Here is a 21,738-nt window from a genome sequence, read left to right on the forward strand (position 1 = left end):
AGTTGAGTCTTCCCTTGAAGTGTATTGTCTTGCTACATACTGGACTGGCCGGCTCGAGCCGGTTTCGGGCGGGAAGACGGCCGCGCATGCGCGGTGCGCATGGGCGCGCGAGGACTAGCAAAGGCCTTTGCTAGTAAACTTTCCGATGGAGGGGGCTGCCGAGGACGTCAACCCATCAGTGAGAACAATCAGCCTGCTGTCCTCGGAGAATACCTTCTACAGGTATGTAGCATTCGCTTTCCCGGTTGGTACAACTTCGGGAGTGTTTGCTCGTTGGTGGCAGAAGGGTATTTACTTCTTGTATCAACTAGTTAATGAAGAAGTACAACTACAGGTGTCCACAGACTTACAAAGAGAGTATACACTACCAGCTACAAATATGTTTGCAAGTGAAACACTTTGCAAAATCGGTGGGTTGGATCAACCTATGTGAAGATGTATAAGACACGCTCAGTACGGCACTGACACTGGGATCTCAGAATTAAGTCCTGCTAAAATATATCATCATAGACACTTGTTAGACACTACAGAGGACATAGACTGTAAGAAGCGGGCGCAGTATTGGTCTGAAGACCTTGCAGTTGAAGTGTCAGAGAGCATGATAGAAAGCTTCATGTTATCTGTTCTATGCAGCTCCCCATTCACAAGACATTGGGAACTACAGTATAAGTTTGTACTCCGTTTGTATGTGTCGCCATATAGAGCCCAGAGAGCAGGTTATGGAGCAACTGGGAGCTGCCCAAGGTGTGCCTCACCTTGGGACACATGTTTTGGACCTGTTCGAAAGTAGAAAGATTTTGGAAGCAAATGCTTGAGGCGGTATGGACATACTGGAATAGAAGGACGGTACTACAGCCACTGATGTTGTTCGCAGTGTATAGATATGTCAAACCGGCGTTGCCGGGATATTGGAGATTTTTGCAACGTGCAGTTCTGATAGGAAAGAAAGTGATTTTAAATGGCTGGATGGACCAGAAGGGTCCAAACATTACCCAATGGAGAACACTCATGATTGACCTGTCAAAGCTGGAGCGATGCGCAGTTCAAGAATTAGACTCGGAGGAAGGGAGGCAATTACAGCAGACCTGGAGCAAATTCTGGAATACGCTACAACCGTCAGCAAAGAGACAATTACTTGTCACCTAACTTCTACTTCTCTTTATTATAGACATTAACAGTAGATAGCATGAGGGGAAGGAGGGAGGGGGATGGGAGGAAGGGAAGGGGACATTTAATTATATAATGTTTGATAGCAAAGGAAACGACATGTAAGTTTCCTGCATAGATCTGACTGTATCTTGAATTTGCTGTCAATAAAAAATTATTGAAACAAAAACTGGTTAAAGGATAGAAAAAAGAGTAGGGTTAAATGGTCAGTATTCACAATCGAGAAGGATAGTTAGTAGGGTTCCCCAGGGGTCTGTGTTGGATCCGCTGCTTTTTAACATATTTATAAATGACCTAGAGATGGAAGTAACTAGTGAGGTAATTAAATTTGCCGACGACATAAAGTTATTCAAAGTTGTTAAATCGCAAGAGGGTTGTGAAAAATTACAAGAGGACCTTACGAGACTGGGAGTCTAAATGACAGATGATGTTTAAAGTGAGCAAGTGCAAAGTGATGCATGTGGGAAAGAGCAACTCGAATTATAGCTATGTAATGCAAGGTTCCACGTTAGGAGTCACCGACTAAGAAAGGGATCTAGGTGTTGTCATCGATGATACGTTGAAACCTTCTGCTCAGTGTTCTGCTGCGGCTAAGAAAGCAAATAGAATGTTAGGTATTACTAGGAAAGGAATGGAAAAGAAAAATTGTATCGCTCCATCGTGTGACCACATCTCAAATATTTTGTTCAATTCTGGTCACCACATCTCAAGAAAGATATAGTGGAATTAGAAAAGGTATAGAGAAGGCGAGGAAAATGATAAAGGGGATGGGACGACTTCCCCATGAGGGAAGGCTAAAGCATATAGGGCTCTTCAGCTTGGAGAAAAGATGGCTGAGGAGCGATATGATAGTCTATAAAATAATGAGTGGAGTGGAATGGGTAGACGTGAATCGTTTGTTTACTCTTTCCAGAAATACTAGGACTAGGGAGCATGCATTGAAGCTAGAAAGTAGTAAATTTAAAACGAATCGGAGAAATTTTTCTTTCCTCGACATGTAATTTAACTCTGAAATTCATTGCCAGAGAATGTGGTAAAGGCAGTTAGCTTAGTGGGGGTTTAAAAAAGGTTTGGATGGCTTCCTAAAGGAAAAGTCCATAGACCATTATTAAAACTGGACTTGGGGAAAATCCACTGTCTATTTCTAGGATGAGCAGCATAAAATGTATTGTAGTGTTTTGGGATTTTGCCAGGTATTTACCACCTGGATTGGCCTCTGTTGGAAACAGGGTGCTGGGTTTGATGGACCTTTAGTTTGGCCCAGTATAGCAACACATATGTACTTATATACTTATATGTACTGTCAATAGGTGAGGGGTCTTGACTCTTATGACCCCACACCAACTCATTAAACCTTGAACCCCCAAACCCCTGCAATACCCCTGCCCCTACCCATCCAAACCTTGATTTCTTATTGTACTGTACGGTCTTTGTGTTGAAATCCATTCAATACTTGGCTTCGTGCTTTTAGGGATATTGATTGTATATACTTTTACCAAATAGAGAGGAATGCTTTGTCTTTTGGGATGTAAACGATCTCTATACAATTCCCAAACCATTAACACATGGAACAGTGATTTTAACAATCTGTACCCATGCATGTTTGACGAAAACTGCACGCTTTTCCCCTCCCCCATGTTGAGCTTTTTAATTAGCTGCTTCCATGATTAAAGGAATGGCATGGAAGAAAATTCCACCTAGGTGGATGGACAACGAAGTCCCATAAAATCAAACAGAATGCAGGGAAAAGTCGAATGTGGACCACAAAACTTCAGACTGGGACAGTTAAATCAGAAACTGATAATGTTTTATTGATGACTTGACACAGATCTGTGTTTTGGCCACAGGCCTGCCTCATGAGTCTAAAAGAATACATAAAAAATACTCATGTAAAACATACAAATAATAAAATACTAAACAATATAAAATGCAAACCAAGTATAACGTAAGTATTTAAAACAAACAAAAAACAAAACTCAAAAATAATGTAAACAGATGATATAAACCAAAATATAATTAAAATAGTCATATTGTAAATCTAAAATAGTGTAATGATATAGATAATGACAAATGAACGTATATACTGAATGTATATAGTATCAATATGTACAGTAGTAGTTCAACAGTTCATCTTATATTAGATAGTGAGAAGAGAAGCAAAGACATTCCTTAGCATTTGAGAGAGCGAATTAGCTAGGAATAATTGCAGGAGGAGTTAAAGAAATGCTACTGTCATATATAAATGCTTGTCTAATGTTGTGACTTCAACGAATAAACAAATTTCAAAATTAACAAAAAAAATGGACCAAGTAAAGTCATCCAAGTGCTCGTCAGGGACACCCTTCTTTTTTCCATTATTGGCCGAGAATGCCCATGTGTTAGGCATGCCCTAGTCCCGCCTTCGCTATGCTTCCGACACGCTCCCGTGAACTTTGGTCATCCCCACGACAGAAAGCAGATGAGGACGCCCAAAATCGGCTTTCGATTTTGCCAATTTGGGCAACCCTGTGAGAAGGACGCCCATCTCCCGATTTGTGTCGAAAGATGGGTGCCCTTCTCTTTCGAAAATAAGCCTGAAAGTCAACATGGATTTAGTGAAGGGAAATCTTGCCTCACCAATCTACTACATTCCTTTGAAGGGGTGAACAAATGTGGATAAAGGTGAGCCAGTTGATATTGTGTATCTGGATTTTCAGAAGGCATTTGACGAAGTACCTCATGAAAGACTCCAGAGGAAATTGGGGAGTCATGGGATAGGAGGTAGTGTTCTATTGTGGATTAAAAATTGGTTAAAAGAGAGAAACAGAGAGTAGGGTTAAATGGTCAGTATTCTCAATGGAGAAGGGTAGTTAGTGGGTTCCCCTTGGGTCTGTGCTGGGACTGCTGCTTTTTAACATATTTATAAATGACCTAGAGATAGGAGTAACTACTGAGGTAATTAAATTTGCTGATGACACAAAGTTATTCAAAGTCGTTAAATCGTGGGAGGATTGTGAAACATTACAAGAGAACCATATGAGAGTGGGAGACTGGGCATGTAAATGGCAGATGACGTTTAATGTGAGCAAGTGCAAAGTGATGCATGTGGGAAAGAGGAACCCGAACTATAGCTACGTCATGCATGGTTCCACGTTAGGAGTCACAGACCAAGAAAGGGATCTAGGTGTCGTCGTCGATGATATGTTGAAACTTTCTGCTCAGTGTGCTGTGGCAGCTAAGAAAGCAAATAGAATGTTAGGTGGTATTAGGAAACGAATGGAGAACAAAAATGAGGATGTTATAATGCCTTTGTATCGCTCCATGGTGCGACCGCACCTCGAATATTGTGTTCAGTTCTGGTTTCCGCATCTCAAAAAAGATATAGTGAAATTAGAAAAGGTATATAGAAGGGCAACGAAAATGATAAAGGGGATGGGACAACTTTCCTATGAGGAAAGGCTAAAGCCGCTAGGGCTCTTCAGCTTGGGGAAAAGGCGGCTGAGAGGGGAGATATGATAGAGGTCTATAAAATAATGAGTGGAGTGGAACGGGTAGATGTGAAGCGTCTGTTTACGCTTTCCAAAAATACTAGGACTGGGGGCATGCCATGATGCTACAAAGTAGTAAATTTAAAATGAATCTGAGAAACGTGTTCTTCACTCAATGTGTAATTAAACTCTGGAATTTGTTGCCAGAGAATGTGGTAAAGGCGGTTAGCTTAACGGAGTTTAAAAAAGGTGTGGACGGCTTCCTAAAGGAAAAGTCCATAGACCATTATTAAATGGACTTGGGGAAAAGCCACTATTTCTGGGATAAGCAGTATGAAATGTTTTGTACTTTTTTGGGATCTTGCCAGGTATTTCTGACCTGGATTGGCCACTGTTGAAAACAGGATGCTGGGCTTGATGGACCTTTGGTCTGGCCCAGTATGGCAGTACTTATGTACTTCTGTACTTATGTTTTAGTGTACCCTGTGTAGCTAATTGGTGGACTGTGTAATACATTGTTACTATGCAGTTAGTCTACAGCAGGGGTCCTCAAATCTGGTCTTCATGATCCACAACCCAGCCTGGTTTTCAGGATATCCACAATGAATATGTATGAGATCTATTTGCATTCACTTCCTCCATTGCATGCAAATAGATCTCATACATATTGATTGTAGAAATCCTGAAAACTAGACTAGGTTGTTGACCTTGTGGGGCCCCTGGTCTACTGTTTCAGCATGCAGCAAATGGTTTTCAGGTAAAAGCAGTGGTCACCCATCTTCATTAAGTGTTAGGAGAAGAGATTTGCAGGGCATCTGCCTGGTCATTAGTTCATGCTTCTACTTCTCATTACTGCCTGGACAATATGTCCTTAAAGGAAAATGGCTTTGGTCAAGCAGGGCTGTTCAGCACCTAATCAATTTCTCACCTTTGCTAACTTCATCTGGGTCACTCTGACAAGACATTACATCAAGTGGTGTAAAATCATAACTATGGAAATCCTTATTGTTGCAGATACATACAATTATTGACAGAGAAAACATAGAGGTTGATATTCAGCTTATGGCGTTGTGTGTGTCTTTTTTTTAACACTTCACTGGCGTTATTCCCAGATATTCAATGCAGGGCTATATTTGGGCACCAGTATTGAATTTCCAGGTTTATGTGGCTGGCTATCTTTTATGCTGTTAAATCCAATATTCAGCACTTGACCGCCCTATTCATGGGTCCCAGTTGCACAGCTAAATTCCGCTAAAAGGAGGCGCTTGGAATCCTTCACTGATGTAGCTCTTGCGTCTCCCTCACCCCCTATACTTTCAGAGACCAGTTTTTCTGTTGCATCATTGCCTTTTGTATTACTGGAGGCATTAGAAGAGAGGGAGCTGCTTCTGGATGAGGGAGATGATCCTACAGCTATGAGGGTGTTTCATAAAGATGAATTACCTGCCTTTATTATTAAAGCCTTAGAGGTACTTAATATTTCTGCTCCTGCCTTTCAATCTACCTCTGCAGCTAACCCTCTGATGGCTAGTACCAAGAAATCTCCACAGATGTTTTCCTATGCATGAGGCTATGCAAGAATTAATGTCTACCCCACAATGGTCTACCCCAGATTCTAGTCTTGGGGTAGCCAGAGCCACGTCTGATCTATATCCAATCTCTCCTGTGGAGCTGGAAACATTACAGTTGCCTAATGCGGATCCCTTAGTGGCTGCAGTAACTGAAAAGACAACCCTCCCTGTTGAGAGAGATATATCTCTGAAAGATGTGCAAGATATGAAGATAGAATCATCCTTTAAGCTCTCCTTTGAAATTTCTCTTATCTCTTCAAGCGACAGTGTGCAGCTGTTATGCCAGTAGAGCTTGCTTAAGCTGGATTTAACCAGCAGCCGACACCCTGTCTGACTCCTAGGCTACTGAGGCCCTGATGCACAAAGGCAGCCATAAAATATGGCTGCATGTGGATTACCTAAGCAAACTGTCACGATCTTACCCTGGTTTGGCAATGTCCAAGGACTAGGTAGGCCTGCAGGAGCATTGATGAGTCTGCAGTTGCATCCACCTGTGCACTCTGCCGGCATGCATAGAGCTGATTTCGGGGATTGGATGGGCCGGCATCTATTTTGGATGATGTCAGACACCGGAACCGATTTAACTCCGCTAAAATTTCAAACAGACGCTCTAGTGTCAAAGCCGCCCTAGCTTACAGTTCTCACTCAGCTCTGGGTCTTGAGACGTCTTGCTGCTTTTGTCTGTGTGGGCTAGCCTTTAGCCTGTGCTTTGTGAGTGATACCAATGCAGCATCTGGCTGCTTGTGTCTGTGTGGGCTTGCCTTTAGACTTCTGCTTGTGAGTGATACCAATGCAGCATCTATCTGCTTGTGTCTGTGTGGGCTTGCCTTTAGCCTTCTGCTTGTGAGTGATACCAACGCAGGTTCTAGCTGCTTGTGTCTGTGTGGGCTTGCCTTTAGTCTTGTGCTTACTGAGTGATTCCAGTACAGCATGCTGGTGCTTTTTTGTGCGGGCTTGTCTTTCACCCTGTGTTTTGTTTCAGTCCACTTCCTGTACACTTCTTTCCTTTCTGCTTACTGATTGGATTCCAGTTCAGTCTTGCAGCCCGAGTGACTTGACTGTGTTATACATGGGTTCCAGTTCGGCCTTGTAGTCCATATGAGTGTTTCGCCTCTTCCTCCTATATCTTGCTTTCTAGTACTATTTTGCGTGTGGGGGCCTTGTGCCCTTTTAGTTTCCTTTTGCTGGCGTGGGCTCAGTTTGACATAGGCCTTAGCCTTTGTCCTGGGACTCACTCCCAATCATAACACAGACATTCTGGATCCAGGGGAGTGGGAGTTGTTGACAGCAGTTTTCACCTGATCACAAAGAAGTGGGAGACTGCAGCTCTGGATCTCATGGCGTCTCACCACAGTGCGAAAGTTCCTTGGTTCTTCAGCAGAAGAAAAGAGTTTGGTTCTGAAGGGATAGATGCACTTCTCCAGCGGTGGTGGAGACAGACTTCCTCTATATCTTTCTTCCAAAAGAATAAAAATGGATGTTAGCAGTTTTATGGATGACTTTTACATAACAGTGCCTCCTCTGAAGTCTATTGTTAATATAGTAACATAGTAGATGACGGCAGAAAAAGACCTGCATGATAAATTCATATGTACTACTTTTTGTGTATACCCTACCTTGATTTGTACCTGTCCTCTTCAGGGCACAGACCGTACAAGTCTGCCCAGCACTATCCCCGCCTCCCAACTACCAGCCACGCCTCCCACCACCAGCTCTGGTACAGACCGTATAAGTCTGCCCAGCACTATCCCTGCCTCCCAACCACCAGCCCCGCCTCCCACCACCGGCTCTGCCACCCAATCTTGGCTAAGCTCCTGAGGATCCATTCCTTCTGAACAGGATTCCTTTATGTTTATCCCACGCATGTTTGAATTCCGTTACCGTTTTCATTTCCACCCCCTCACGCGGGAGGGCATTCCAAGCATCCACCACTCTCTCTGTGAAGAAATACTTCCTGACATTTTTCTTGAGTCTGCCCCCCTTCAATCTCATTTCATGTCCTCTCGTTCTACCGCCTTCCCATCTCCAGAAAAGGTTCGTTTGCGGATTAATACCTTTCAAATATTTGAACATCTGTATCATATCACCCCTGTTTCTCCTTTCCTCCAGGGTATACATGTTCAGGTCAACAAGTCTCTCCTCATACGTCTTGTAACGCAAATCCCATACCATTCTCGTAGCTTTTCTTTGCACCACTTCAATTCTTTTTACATCCTTAACAAGATAAGGCCTCCAAAACTGAACACAATACTCCAGGCGGGGCCTCACCAACGACTTATAAAGGGGCATCAACACCTCCTTTCTTTTGCTGGTCACACCTCTCTCTATACAGCCTAGCTACGGCCACTGCCTTGTCACACTGTTTCGTCACCTTCAGGTCCTCAGATACTGTCACCCCAAGATCCCTTTCCTCGTCCGTACCTATCAGACTCTCCCCGCTTAACACATACGTCTCCCTTGGATTTCTACTCCCTAAATGCATCACTTTGCATTTCTTTCCATTGAATTGTAATTGCCAAACGTTAGACCATTCTTCTAGCTTCCGCAGATCTTTTTTCATGTTTTCCACTCCCTGCGGGGTGTCCACTCTGTTGCAAATCTTGGTGTCATCTGCAAAAAGGCAAACTTTACCTTGTAACCCTTCGGCAATGTCACTCACAAATATATTGAATAGAATCGGCCCCAGCACTGATCCCTGAGGCACTCCACTACTCACCTTTCCCTCCTCTGAGCGAACTCCATTTACCACCACCCTCTGGCGTCTGCCCGTCAACCACTTCCTAATCCAGTTCACCACTTCGGGTCCTATCTTTAGCCTGTCTAGTTTATTCAAGAGCCTCCTGTGGGGAACCGTGTCAAAAGCTTTGCTGAAATCTAAGTAGATTACGTCCATAGCACGTCCTTGATTTAATTCTCCGGTCACCCAGTCAAAGAATTCAATGAGATTCGTTTGGCACGATTTCCCTTTGGTGAAACCATGTTGTCTCGGATCTTGCAACTTATTTGCTTCTAGGAAGTTCACTATCCTTTCCTTCAGCATCGCTTCCATTACTTTTCCAATAATCGAAGTGAGGCTTACCGGCCTGTAGTTTCCGGCTTCTTCCCTATCACCACTTTTGTGAAGAGGGACCACCTCCGTCATTCTCCAATCCCACGGAACTATCCCTTCTCCAAGGATTTATTAAACAAATCTTTAAGAGGACCTGCCAGAACCTCTCTGAGCTCCCTCAATATCCTGGGGTGGATCCCGTCCGGTCCCACTGCTTTGTCCACTTTTAGATTTTTAAGTTGTTCATACACACTCTCTTCCGTGAACAGTGCTATATCCACTCCATTCTCACATGTACTTTTGCCAGTCCATCGTGGTCCTGCCCCAGGATTTTCTTCTGTGAAAACAGAACAAAAGTATTTGTTTAGCAAATTTGCTTTTTTCTTCATCATTGTCTACATAGCGGTTCGCAGCATCTTTCAGTCTCACAATTCCCTTTTTAGTCTTCCTCCTTTCACTAATATACCTGAAGAAATTTTTAGCCATTTCTAGCCATTTTACATTTCTAGCCATTTTACATTTCTAGCCATTTGTTCTTCCGCATGCGCTTTTGCCAGACATATCTCTCTCTTGGCTTCTTTCAGTTTCATCCGATATTCCTCCCCGTGTTTCTCTTCTTGAGTTTTTCTATATTTCAGGAACGCCAACTCTTTAGCCTTTATTTTCCCAGCCACTTGTTTGGAGAACCATATCGGTTTCCTTTTTCTCTTGCTTTTATTTACTCTCCTTACATAAAGGTTTGTGGCCCTATTTATAGCTTCTTTCAGCTTGGACCACTGTCCAACCACTTCTTGTTCATCCTCCCATTCCATCAGCTCCTTCCTCAGGTATTCCCCCATTTTACTAAAGTCAGCACGCTTGAAATCCAGGACTTTGATTTTTGAGTGGCCGCCCTCCACTTCAGCCGTCATATCAGACCAAACCATTTGATGGTCACTGCTACCCAGGTTGGCACCCACTTGGACATTTGACATACTATCCCCATTTGTGAGCACCAGATCCAGCGTCGCTCCCTCCCTTGTGGGTTCCGTCACCATTTGTCTGAGCAGAGCACTTTGAAAAGCATCCACGTTCTCTCTACTTCTTTCCGATTCCGCAGACGGGAGTTTCCAATCTACATCCAGCAGATTGAAATCTCCCAGCAACAGCACCTCTCTCTTCTTTCCCAACATAATGATATCAGCGACCAGATCAGTTATTTATTGAACAGTTATTTACATTCATGTGATGACTTATTATTCATCCATAGATTAAAAAAATCATAACAGTGCTTCATAGGGCATATTTCTCCCCTGCTAGGGCATACAGTGCAGGTTGTATTTTGTCCCCCCCTGGGCATTTTAACAGGGTGGATTAGGGGTCCTTGGGGTAAAAGAAGTCAGATATTGTTGGGGTTGGAAGGGATGAGTGTGGCAGGGACGGGGTTATTTCAGTTGTTCATTGTTATTATTGTTTTTTTATTTGTGATTTATAAACAACAGTTATATAGGATATTGTTCCTTTTTATACTTTAATAAAAAAAAGATTTAAATATAAAATCATAGGTGTCCGAGACTTGTGCAGATGAGGACAGAGCCTGTGGTGACGGGAAGGTGAAATTCTCTACTCATTTGATCTTATAGCTTGGCTTTTGAGAGGTCACAGTTAAGGAAGAAAGGGTATCCTTTTGATGAGAGTTCTTGTTCTTCTGCATATGCTCGTGTGTGGACAGTGTTTGAAGCATGGTGTTCGTAAAGGGCGATTTGTCCTCCTTAGTCTTCTTTCCTCAAATTTTGGCATTTTTTGCAAGAAGGTTTTAAAAAGGGTCTGGCTTATAACTCTCTATGTTCAAGTGGCGGCTTTGGCTTGTAATCGTGGATGTCTTTCGCATTCCTCCCTGGCTGCTCATTCTGATGTGGTGTGTTTTCTTAGAGCAGTCAGCCTCTGTTTCATCCTCCTTGCCCTGCATGGAGTTTTAATCTGCTGCTGAAGACCCTTCAGAAGTTTCCCTTCAAGCCGTTGAAGAAAGCTACCTTAAAGGACCTTACTTTGAAGTCTGTTTTTCTGGTGGCTTTTAGTTCTGCTAAGAGAATCCTTGAGCTTCAGGCCTTGTCCTACAGGGATCCATTCTTTAGTTTCTCTGAGGCTTGTGTGACTTTCAGAACTGTGCCATCCTTCCTGCCAAAGATCATCTCTTCCTTTCACATCAGTCAGCCGTTGTTCCTGCTATCCTTTAGAAGAGAAGAATGTGGGAGGGAATTTGACTCAACGTGCCATCTCGATGTGCGCTGAGTTCTTCTCCAGTACGAGGTCACTAATGAAATTTGCAACTCAGATCATCTTTTTGTCATATTTGGGGGCCCAGATAAAGGTAACGATTGCATAGAGGAATCCTTTCTGCAGCATATATTCTTTAGGGTAAACAGCTTCCTACTTCCTTGAGGGCTCAGTCTACCAAGGCAATTTCAACTTCACGGGCAGTGTCTTGTACCTTTTCTATGGAAGAGATTTGTAGATCTGCTTCTTGGTCCTCTTTACACACGTTTTCTAAACATTACCATTTGGATAGTGCAACTTGATCAGAAGCATATTTTGCAGCATCAGTTCTCTCCACTGGTGTTTCTGGTCTTCACCGAGGAGGATTTGGGGGGGACACCGGTGCCGGAAAGAATATTTGAAGCGGGGGAGTCGGAGAAACTAAACAAATTCTCTGTAACCTTGGAGGATGTAATGGGTCAGTTCAGCAAGCTGAAGAGTAGTAAATCACCGGGACCTGATGGTATTCATCCCAGAGTATTAATAGAACTAAAAAATGAACTTGCGGAGCTACTGTTAGAAATATGCAATCTGTCCCTAAAATCGAGTGTAGTACCGGAAGACTGGAGGGTAGCCAATGTTACTCCGATTTTTAAGAAGGGTTCCAGAGGAGATCCGGGAAATTATAGACCGGTGAGTCTGACGTCGGTGCCGGGCAAGATGGTGGAGGCTATTATTAAGAATAAAATTGCAGAGCATATACAAAAACATGGACTGATGAGACAAAGTCAGCACGGATTTAGTGAAGGGAAGTCTTGCCTCACCAATCTAATGCATTTTTTTGAGGGGGTAAGCAAACATGTGGACAATGGGGAGCCGGTTGATATTGTATATCTGGATTTTCAGAAGGCGTTTGACAAAGTGCCGCACGAAAGACTCCTGAAGAAATTGCAGAGTCATGGAATCGGAGGTAGGGTATTATTATGGATTAAGAACTGGTTGAAAGATAGGAAGCAGAGAGTAGGATTGCGTGGCCAGTATTCTCAGTGGAGGAGGGTAGTTAGTGGGGTCCCGCAGGGGTCTGTGCTGGGTCCGTTGCTTTTTAATGTATTTATAAATGACCTAGAGATGGGAATAACTAGTGAGGTAATTAAATTCGCCGATGACACAAAATTATTCAGGGTCGTCAAGTCGCAGGAGGAATGTGAACGATTACAGGAGGACCTTGCGAGACTGGGAGAATGGGCGTGCAAGTGGCAGATGAAGTTCAATGTTGACAAGTGCAAAGTGATGCATGTGGGTAAGAGGAACCCGAATTATAGCTACGTCTTGCAAGGTTCCGCGTTAGGAGTTACGGATCAAGAAAGGGATCTGGGTGTCGTCGTCGATGATACGCTGAAACCTTCTGCTCAGTGTGCTGCTGCGGCTAGGAAAGCGAATAGAATGTTGGGTGTTATTAGGAAGGGTATGGAGTCCAGGTGTACGGATGTTATAATGCCGTTGTATCGCTCCATGGTGCGACCGCACCTGGAGTATTGTGTTCAGTACTGGTCTCCGTATCTCAAAAAAGATATAGTAGAATTGGAAAAGGTACAGCGAAGGGCGACGAAAATGATAGTGGGGATGGGACGACTTTCCTATGAAGAGAGGCTGAGAAGGCTAGGGCTTTTCAGCTTGGAGAAGAGACGGCTGAGGGGAGATATGATAGAAGTGTATAAAATAATGAGTGGAATGGATCGGGTGGATGTGAAGCGACTGTTCACGCTATCCAAAAATACTAGGACTAGAGGGCATGAGTTGAAGCTACAGTGTGGTAAATTTAAAACGAATCGGAGAAAATGTTTCTTCACCCAACGTGTAATTAGACTCTGGAATTCGTTGCCGGAGAACGTGGTACGGGCGGTTAGCTTGACGGAGTTTAAAAAGGGGTTAGATAGATTCCTAAAGGACAAGTCCATAGACCGCTATTAAATGGACTTGGAAAAATTCCGCATTTTTAGGTATAACTTGTCTGGAATGTTTTTACGTTTGGGGAGCGTGCCAGGTGCCCTTGACCTGGATTGGCCACTGTCGGTGACAGGATGCTGGGCTAGATGGACCTTTGGTCTTTCCCAGTATGGCACTACTTATGTACTTATGTACTTCTGTTGCCTGCTGTATTTTAAGGACTGCTTTGCTAGATCCCACAAGTCTCTAGATTCATCTGATGATGATGATAAGGAAGGACAGATTATGCCTTACCTGATAAATTTCTTTCCTTTAATCACTGCAGATGACTCCAGAGGCCCACCCTTAGCAACTTTATTAGTTCAATTGGTTTCTCTGTTTAGGACTGTTGCTTCCAATTCCTGTTTCTTCTGTTCTTGATACTGTGTTATTTGTTCCTTTTTTCTATGAGAAAGGGGATGTTTCTTATGGCTTATTCTTCTCTCTTATGAGAAATGCTGACTGACCAAGGGCCCAGCGCTCAAAAGTTGCCATTTAAAATTACATGCATTTAGATAAGCAGTTGAAGTTACTAATTTTGAAATGGCAAGCGATGCTGAAAGGAAATCGCATGCAAATGAATGAACGCAATAGCAGCCTGGTAGGGAAAGTGCCTAGCGCATGCATAGAACAGTCACTCGCTAAGCATTGATGCTATATGCATGGCCAAGAAAAAAAAAGCTATAATGCGTGTGCAGTGAATGTGCCTCCACAATGTACTTTAGGCTTTTTTTTTTTTTTTTTTTTAGTTCCATGACAACTTTTTTACACCCCAGGAGGTATATTGTTTATATGTGCATGTGCATGTATGAAAGCCATATGTAGCTTTTTTTTTTCCAGTTGCGGCTGCCATGATGTGCCTCCACAACATGCTTCAGGTTTTTTTATTTTTTTTGTTCTATAACAATTTTTTCACAGTGCTGTTACGTACAAGATACATGCACATGGCATTTTTAACACACACGTACAAATACTATTAAAATATGACAACAGACTACTCCACCAATAAGTCGCTGTCATACTATGATAGCTCCAGACCTCCCAGAAAATTTCACATGTTAAAGTTAGGCACTCCTTTCTATGCATTACTTGGTAATGGCTGTACATCACTCGGAATGTGTTCGAACAAATCCGCAAACAAGCGGAGAACTCAAATGCCCCACGGGAGAGTACAGGTATAGGAGAAAGTGGGATGTTTGACCATGGAACACCAAAAACTGGATAGATTGATCTTAAAAACACTTGTTTATTGGTGAAAAAAGACTCGACACAAACGTTGTGTTTCGGCCGTTAGGCCTGCATCAGGAGTCTACAAAACACATATATACACATATACATTAGTAAAAACGTATTAAATCTATATCACAAATAAAACAGAAAACTAAAATATAATATTAAACAATTAAAAAATTATGGTGAATAATAATACAGGCTAAAAAAGAAATTGAAGCGATAATCAAAGAATATATATATCAATGATAGAAAGAAAAAAAATATATATATATATATATATTTTTTTTTTTTGTGTGTGTGTGTGTGTGTATATATGTAATTCTATACATAACCATATAACATTATATGTGTGTTTACACGTAAAATGCTCTTCTGTCAACCATAGAATGGTACGTTGAAGGTGAAGAATAATATTACATTAAATATGTGTGTAATCCCTTATGGATAAGTGAATAAAAACAGTAGTGAATGAATAAAACATAGAGATTAAAAATACAAGGTTTTAAAAATATGCATTTTTTGTATGGTACACTAATGGTTATCTCTCTCTCTCTCTCTTTTTCTGTATATATACACATATATGCAATCATATACACTTGCAGAAATATTTCTTTCTAAACCTATGCACATCATATATCTATATACCTTCTACAAAAAGTACAAAAAAGTATATCTTGTATTTCAATATGTGTGATATGAAGTTAATTTAATTTGTAAAAAATGCTAGTTTGTTAAAACATTAAGCACACAAAACATAAAAAGTGGGTATAGTATATGGCAACTGGAAATTAGGTAAAAGGTAACAAATAGATAATAAATAAAAAAGGAAAAAAGAAAAAATATTAAAAAATAATAAATGATAAAAAATGACAATAAAAATGGTTGAAACAAAATGGTTTGTAATCCTGAAGGATTATTCAAAAAATGGGATATATCAGTGGATGTGAAGAAACTACCAAGAGGAAAGAAGGAAGAGAAAAAAGGAAATGAAGAAAGAGAAAAAAAAGAACAAGAAAAAACGAGAGAGAAAAACGGGGGGGGGGGGGGGAGGAGGGGAAAACGGAAGAGCGAGGGGGCGGGGGGGGAAGGAAGGGAAAAGGGGGGAAAAAGAAGGAAGAAAGAAGGGGGGAAAAGGAAGGAAGGAAGAGGGGATATGAAAAAAAAGAAAAAAGTGGGGGAAGGGGAGAGGGGAAAAGGGGGAGGGAAGGGAGGGAGTAGATGACGGACAAATAAAAATGAAATGAACCAGAAAGTGTGAAATGAATATTAGGAAGTGATGTAAAAAATATGTGTGTCAAGCACCATGTTCAAGATATGCACATGTATGCACACACTATAAATATATATGCACACATACATGTGTATATGCAGAAAAGTAGCATCTACTGAGTGGCTTGACCGGATATATTGCTTTTAGCATGCTAAACGCTTCTTTGCAGGGTGTGTGAGTGGCTTAAAATATAAATATGCGTAAAAAGATTACGCTAATACTGACCTGGCCGAGAACAGCTGATACAAACATTTAAATCAATGTGGTACGGTGATCCATATAAAGGGTCTGTTGCTACACAAACGTATTGGCGATGAGTGTGGAATTACATCGCAGTATGGTAAGTTGTGGGGAACAGTAGTGCAGGAAAAAAAAGAAATAAGGAAAAACAAAGTGGCAAAAACAAAATGAGAAATCAAACCAAAAAGGGGAAGCCACATTGTAACTAAAAGTAGACGTTGCACTGAAATCTGTGCACAAACTTATTAGCCTGATACTGACCTCAGTCACTGGAGAACAGCTGATGCAAACGTTGAAAGAGTGGTGTGTTGATCTACGAGGTGGGTCTGTAGCAGCACAGAGGTGTTCTCAGGTTCAGAGCCCGCGGGGCCGGGCTCTGGAGCAAACGTGAGCCCTTGGGCTGCTGACGAGGAGCAACAGCAGCAGGCAAAACCCACCAACCAATGCTGGGCAAGCACACCGGCACCGGCAGGGACTGCAGGCACCACCCAGCGAGCCGGAACACACAGACTGGAATCCCCTGGACTGGAGGACACAGGACTGGAACACTGGACTGCAATCCCCCGGACTGGAGGACACAGGACTGGAACACACACCGGACCGGCACACACTGGACTGGAGCGCACCAGACTGGAACACACACTGGACCGGAACACACTGGACTGGAGCACACTGGACTGGTCTGAACAGCTTCACATGTGCTTGGCCACAACCCCTGCCCCCCAAGGGTTGAGCCCTTGGGTTCGAGTGGTCGGCAGGACTTACCAGATACCGGATAACACAGGGACCAGGATCCTTGAACAAGCTTGCAACAGAAGTGCTCCAAGTACTAAACTAACAAGAGGTTCCTAACAGTGAACCAACAGCAGTGCTACTAAACACTCACTACAAGGGAAAGCAGGGAAGCCACAAAGGAAAAGCAGGAAAGCTAAATACACAAGCTAGCAAAGGAGCTTCCTAAGCCCCCACGCTACAGCAGTGCACCACCGCACTAACCTAACCCAGGTGCCACTAAGCACCAAGCTACAGAAGTACTTCTCACAGCGAACTGAAGTGCCTCTAACAGCATCAAACCCAGAAGTACTTCTAACAGCAAACTAGCAGTGCTTCCTGCAGCACCAAAACCAGAAGTACTTCTAACAGCAAACTGAAGTGCTTCCTACAGCACCAAAACCAGAAGTACTTCTAACAGCAAACTAGCAGTGCTTCCTACAGCACCAAAACCCAAAAGGAAAGCAAGGGAGCTACAAGGGAAAAGGAGGAAAGCTAAACACACAGTCACCAGTGCACACTGCACTAACACTAACCCGGACCTTAGCAAAAGCAAGCAGGGAAACTAGACACAAAGTCAGAAGTGCACAGTGCACCACCCTACCTAAAGCAAACACAACCGTTGCAAAGGCTCTGAAGGAAAGAACACCACTTCCTTATCAAGGCCCTCCCTGATGACGTCACACTCCCTAGACCCAGGCAGCACACTGAAACACAGAGAGCACACTGAAACCCATAGAAGCCCAACCCGCACCAATGCAGCACCGTGAAGCACTTGAAGCCAGTACACCCAAAGAGAGGTAGAGCAGCTCAGTCCCCACACACAGCTGTAGTAAAGTGAAACAATTAGAGTCATGCTGCTGGAAGCTGCCAGCACAGAGAGAGAGAGAGCCAGCTCAGAAAGGACAAACAAAAGAAACAGAAGCCAGCTAAGCTGACCACCAGGAAAAAGGTAAGTTTGAGAGGGGTTATGACCACAATCATAACAGGTGTCAATGAAGGAAATAAAACGGAAAAACAAAGTAAAACATCAAACAAAAAAACGGAAGGGGTGGGGGGGGGGGGGAAACCACATCGTTATGTTAAAATATACTCCTTGCTAGGGGCACGAATATAAAGAGGTTCTTAATGAAATGCTTTAACATGATAAAAGGGTAGTTAAACAGTTTACCTTTAAAAAGACCTTTTCAAAGAAACTTGCTCGTAGACAATTGGAGTGCCAGCGTGAAGCAAAAAAGTTCTGGTTTGGATGAATGGTCCCTTAAAAAACTGAAAAGGTGCCAAAACGGGCGTAAATGACGTCGATGGACAATCGCAATTAAAACCGAAAAGTAAACAAGTGAAATTAAAAATCTAAAAATGAAAAAAGGGAAGAAATTATGATTAATAAAGAAATGGTGTAATCAAATATTTGTTTCTAGAGAAAAAAGAAGAAAATTTGGAAAACACCTGATATACCAGCTGATTGAATGATGTGATGAATGAAAGTAGATGACGGTACTAGGAAAGAAAAATGTATGTAGATGACGGTACTAGGAAATGGAGAATGTGTGGATTGATGAAAGTATGGATTGATGATGATGCTATCGGATGTCTAAAAACAGAAAAAATAAGCAACCTTATTTAAAGTGATAAATGTAAGTATGGAAGTGTATGTTTAAGAAAATGAGAGATACATAAATGGTTGATGAACAAAATTAAAAATAAAATAAAGTAAACAGTGTGTGAAGATATTGCTGTAATTTAATGTTGTTAATAAAAAGCCATGTCTATGGGTGTGACATGGCTTTAAACATTAGTGTTGTGTTTGGTTTTGAAAGATAAAAAAATGAATGAAGGAAATGGGGGGAAGAGAAAAAAGGGAGGGCAAAAAGGGGGAGGGGAGGAGGAAAAGGAAAGAGGTCATGAAAAAAGGGGGGGAAGGGGGGGAAAGAGAGGACATGAAGAAGATGGGTGAAAATGGGAGGATGGGAAGGGGTGGACAGTATGTAAGTAGAAAAAAATGGAAAAAGCCGATGACGAAAAACAAGGATGTGTTGCAATGAAGAAAATGTTGGTGCTTAATGGATGGAAAAAATTAAAAAACTAAAAATTAAAACAAAAAAACAATAAAAAATAAATAAAAAAATAGAAAATAAGTGATTAAAAATAAAAATGAAAGGTAGTTAAAAAAATAAACAATGACAAAGGATAAAATTATGTTATAGGCAAGTCTGTGTAAGAAAAATACTGTGAAAAAGAAAAAATACTTAAGGGAGATGTTTTATTCATTCATTAATGTTTTTATTCACTTATCCATAAGGGATTGCACACATATTTAATGTAATATTATTCTTCACCTTCAATGTACCATTCTATGGTTGACACAAGAGCATTTTACATTGATATATATTCTTTGATTATCGTTTCAGTTTATTTTTTAGCCTGTATTATTATTCATCATAATTTTTAAAATTGTTTAATATTATATTTTAGTTTTCTGTTTTATTTGTGATATAGATTTAATACGTTTTTACTAATGTATACGTGTATATATGTGTTTTGTAGACTCCTGATGCAGGCCTAACGGCCGAAACACAACGTTTGTGTCAAGTCTTTTTTCACCAATAAACAAGTGTTTTTAAGATCAATCTAACCAGTTTTTGGTGTTCCGTGGTCAAACATACCACTTTCTCCTATACTATCACTCGGAATGCTCATTTTAATAATAATCAGCTCATTGTAATATGTTTGCATAGGATTATCGTTGGCTGCTACCGTGAACGGTAAGATCAATGCAGAATCCCTTTGTGCATTGCTCACTGAATAATGTGAACACTAAACTGGCTAGATCCAGTCTAAATCAGATGTTGCTTGCACAGTAAGCTTTGTGCATCGGGTTCCAAGTTGCTTACCGTCCTATCTGACAGAGTTCAGTTGTTGTCCTCTATCTCTACCTGCTGGTAGGCCATAATCCACAAATCTCTAGATTTGTCTGCTATGATTAAAGGAAAGAAAATTATCAAGTAAGATATAATTTTTCCATACTCAACATAAAATTTGAAAAAAATATATTTTGCTTGATACAGTCAAATTCAAATAGCAAGCACAAGATCTACCAGTTTTAGTCAATTTTGTGGATATAAAAACACAATGGACAAAATCATCAGTACCTTTGTTGCAGGCTCTAGAACTTTACAGAAAGTTTATCTGCTCTTGACTACAGCATGGAAATCCTCATAGTCCCAGCACAATGCAGGTATTATGGAGAGCATTAATTGCTTAGAAGTAAGGTATGCACAAAACTAACCCATTTGGAGGCATTTCCCCATCTTTGATACTAATGAGCTAGTGGCGCTTTCATTCACTTGTAAAGCTTGTAGCTGCAGAAAAATCACTCCCCTCCACCGATTTTACTTTTATCTACTTTGAAAAAGGCACAAAAAGATGTTGAAAGGGAAAGTCGATGCGAACTTTATACAGGTACGTTTGTACTTTAAAGTCAAAGCAAATTCGTTCTCTCAGTGTGCAAGGCTGTACCACTGCCAGTCTGCATTCTCAAAATATGCCTATGTATCCTTGGGTATAAGGTGCCTATAGCGTACAAGGACTATGGCTCTTTAAAACTTGCCCCAACAATAGTATTGCCCTTAACTGAGGCAATATACGTTCATACAGGTTGGGCAGATGCTGTTTTTGTGTTCTCCAATGTAAAAGAAGCATTTTTATTTGTTTTTATTAACCTTTTTTTTTTTATATATATTTTGCAGGTTGTGGGCTGCACACTGCAGAAAGATACAACTTAAAAAAGGTTAGCAATTTTATATTCCACCACTTATTTAAAATTTGTATCTACAACTAGTAATCTATTATACATTACTTGCAAAATAAAAAATATATCCAGGCACTCAATATTTTTCATAATTCTTTCTCTATTATTTTGGATAACTATATCTATATATGCTATCCTTGTCCACTGTTAGCTTCTATTATCTCATTCTAATCCAGGGTGGACAACAACAGTCCTCGAGAGCCACAACCCAGTTACGTTTTTAAGACTTTCACAATGAATATGCATGAGATGTATTTGCATGTACTGCTTCCATTATATTCAAATAGATCTCATGCATATTCATTATGGAATTCTTGAAAACCTGACTGTGTTGTGGCCCTTGAGGACCACGGTTGCCCACCCCTATTCTATACCAAGGCACCATAATTAACATTTGATGATGAATCCATGAATGACTTAAATTTGTTGTGCATGCTTTCAAAGGAGGCAGTAATTGTGTAAGCTAGAGAGAAGGTCATTTAATAATATATACAGGAGTGTATATATTCACTGTTTCTATTGTTACAAGAATGCCAAAGTTCCTTTTGAATTCTTCAACTTGGAAAGATTTATGGTAAAGAGTTGCACAGGGACAGAAATTTTACTCGCCTCCGCCCGTCCTTACTGGAATTTTCTCCATCCCTACCCCATCCCCTGTAGAAAAATAAATCAACTTGTGGTAAAATAACCCAACTTAATAGTAACTATATCCATTAATTTTTTTGTGCTATTATAATAGCTAAAATAGCTTAGAATATAGCTTAGAAATACAAGGAAAGGATAGGTAGGCTGGCCTGGCACTGTACTTCTGTGGGAACACTGCAGGACCTGCGTCCATCTCCGTGGGACCCCCACCCTGCATCCATCTCCGCAAGTGTCCCATGAATCTGGAGGGTATTCCCGCTAATCCCATTCTGTGCAGCTCTCTAGTTTATGGT

The 21,738-nt window shown here is 41.4% G+C and overlaps 1 protein-coding gene across 9 annotated transcripts in view; it reads left to right on the forward strand.

Annotated features, from left to right (window-relative positions):
* EZH2 (enhancer of zeste 2 polycomb repressive complex 2 subunit) overlaps positions 1–21,738 on the forward strand; it is a 626,582-nt gene that overhangs the window by 480,971 nt on the left and 123,873 nt on the right. For all 9 annotated transcript variants that reach the window (XM_030203624.1, XM_030203674.1, XM_030203633.1 and 6 more), the window contains one exon: positions 20,739–20,779. In XM_030203624.1, coding sequence (XP_030059484.1) covers positions 20,739–20,779 — 41 coding nt within the window. The remainder of the gene's footprint in view (positions 1–20,738; positions 20,780–21,738) is intronic.

The sequence above is a fragment of the Microcaecilia unicolor genome, chromosome 1 (assembly GCF_901765095.1).
Source record: "Microcaecilia unicolor chromosome 1, aMicUni1.1, whole genome shotgun sequence".
In the NCBI taxonomy this organism is placed as follows: domain Eukaryota; kingdom Metazoa; phylum Chordata; class Amphibia; order Gymnophiona; family Siphonopidae; genus Microcaecilia; species Microcaecilia unicolor.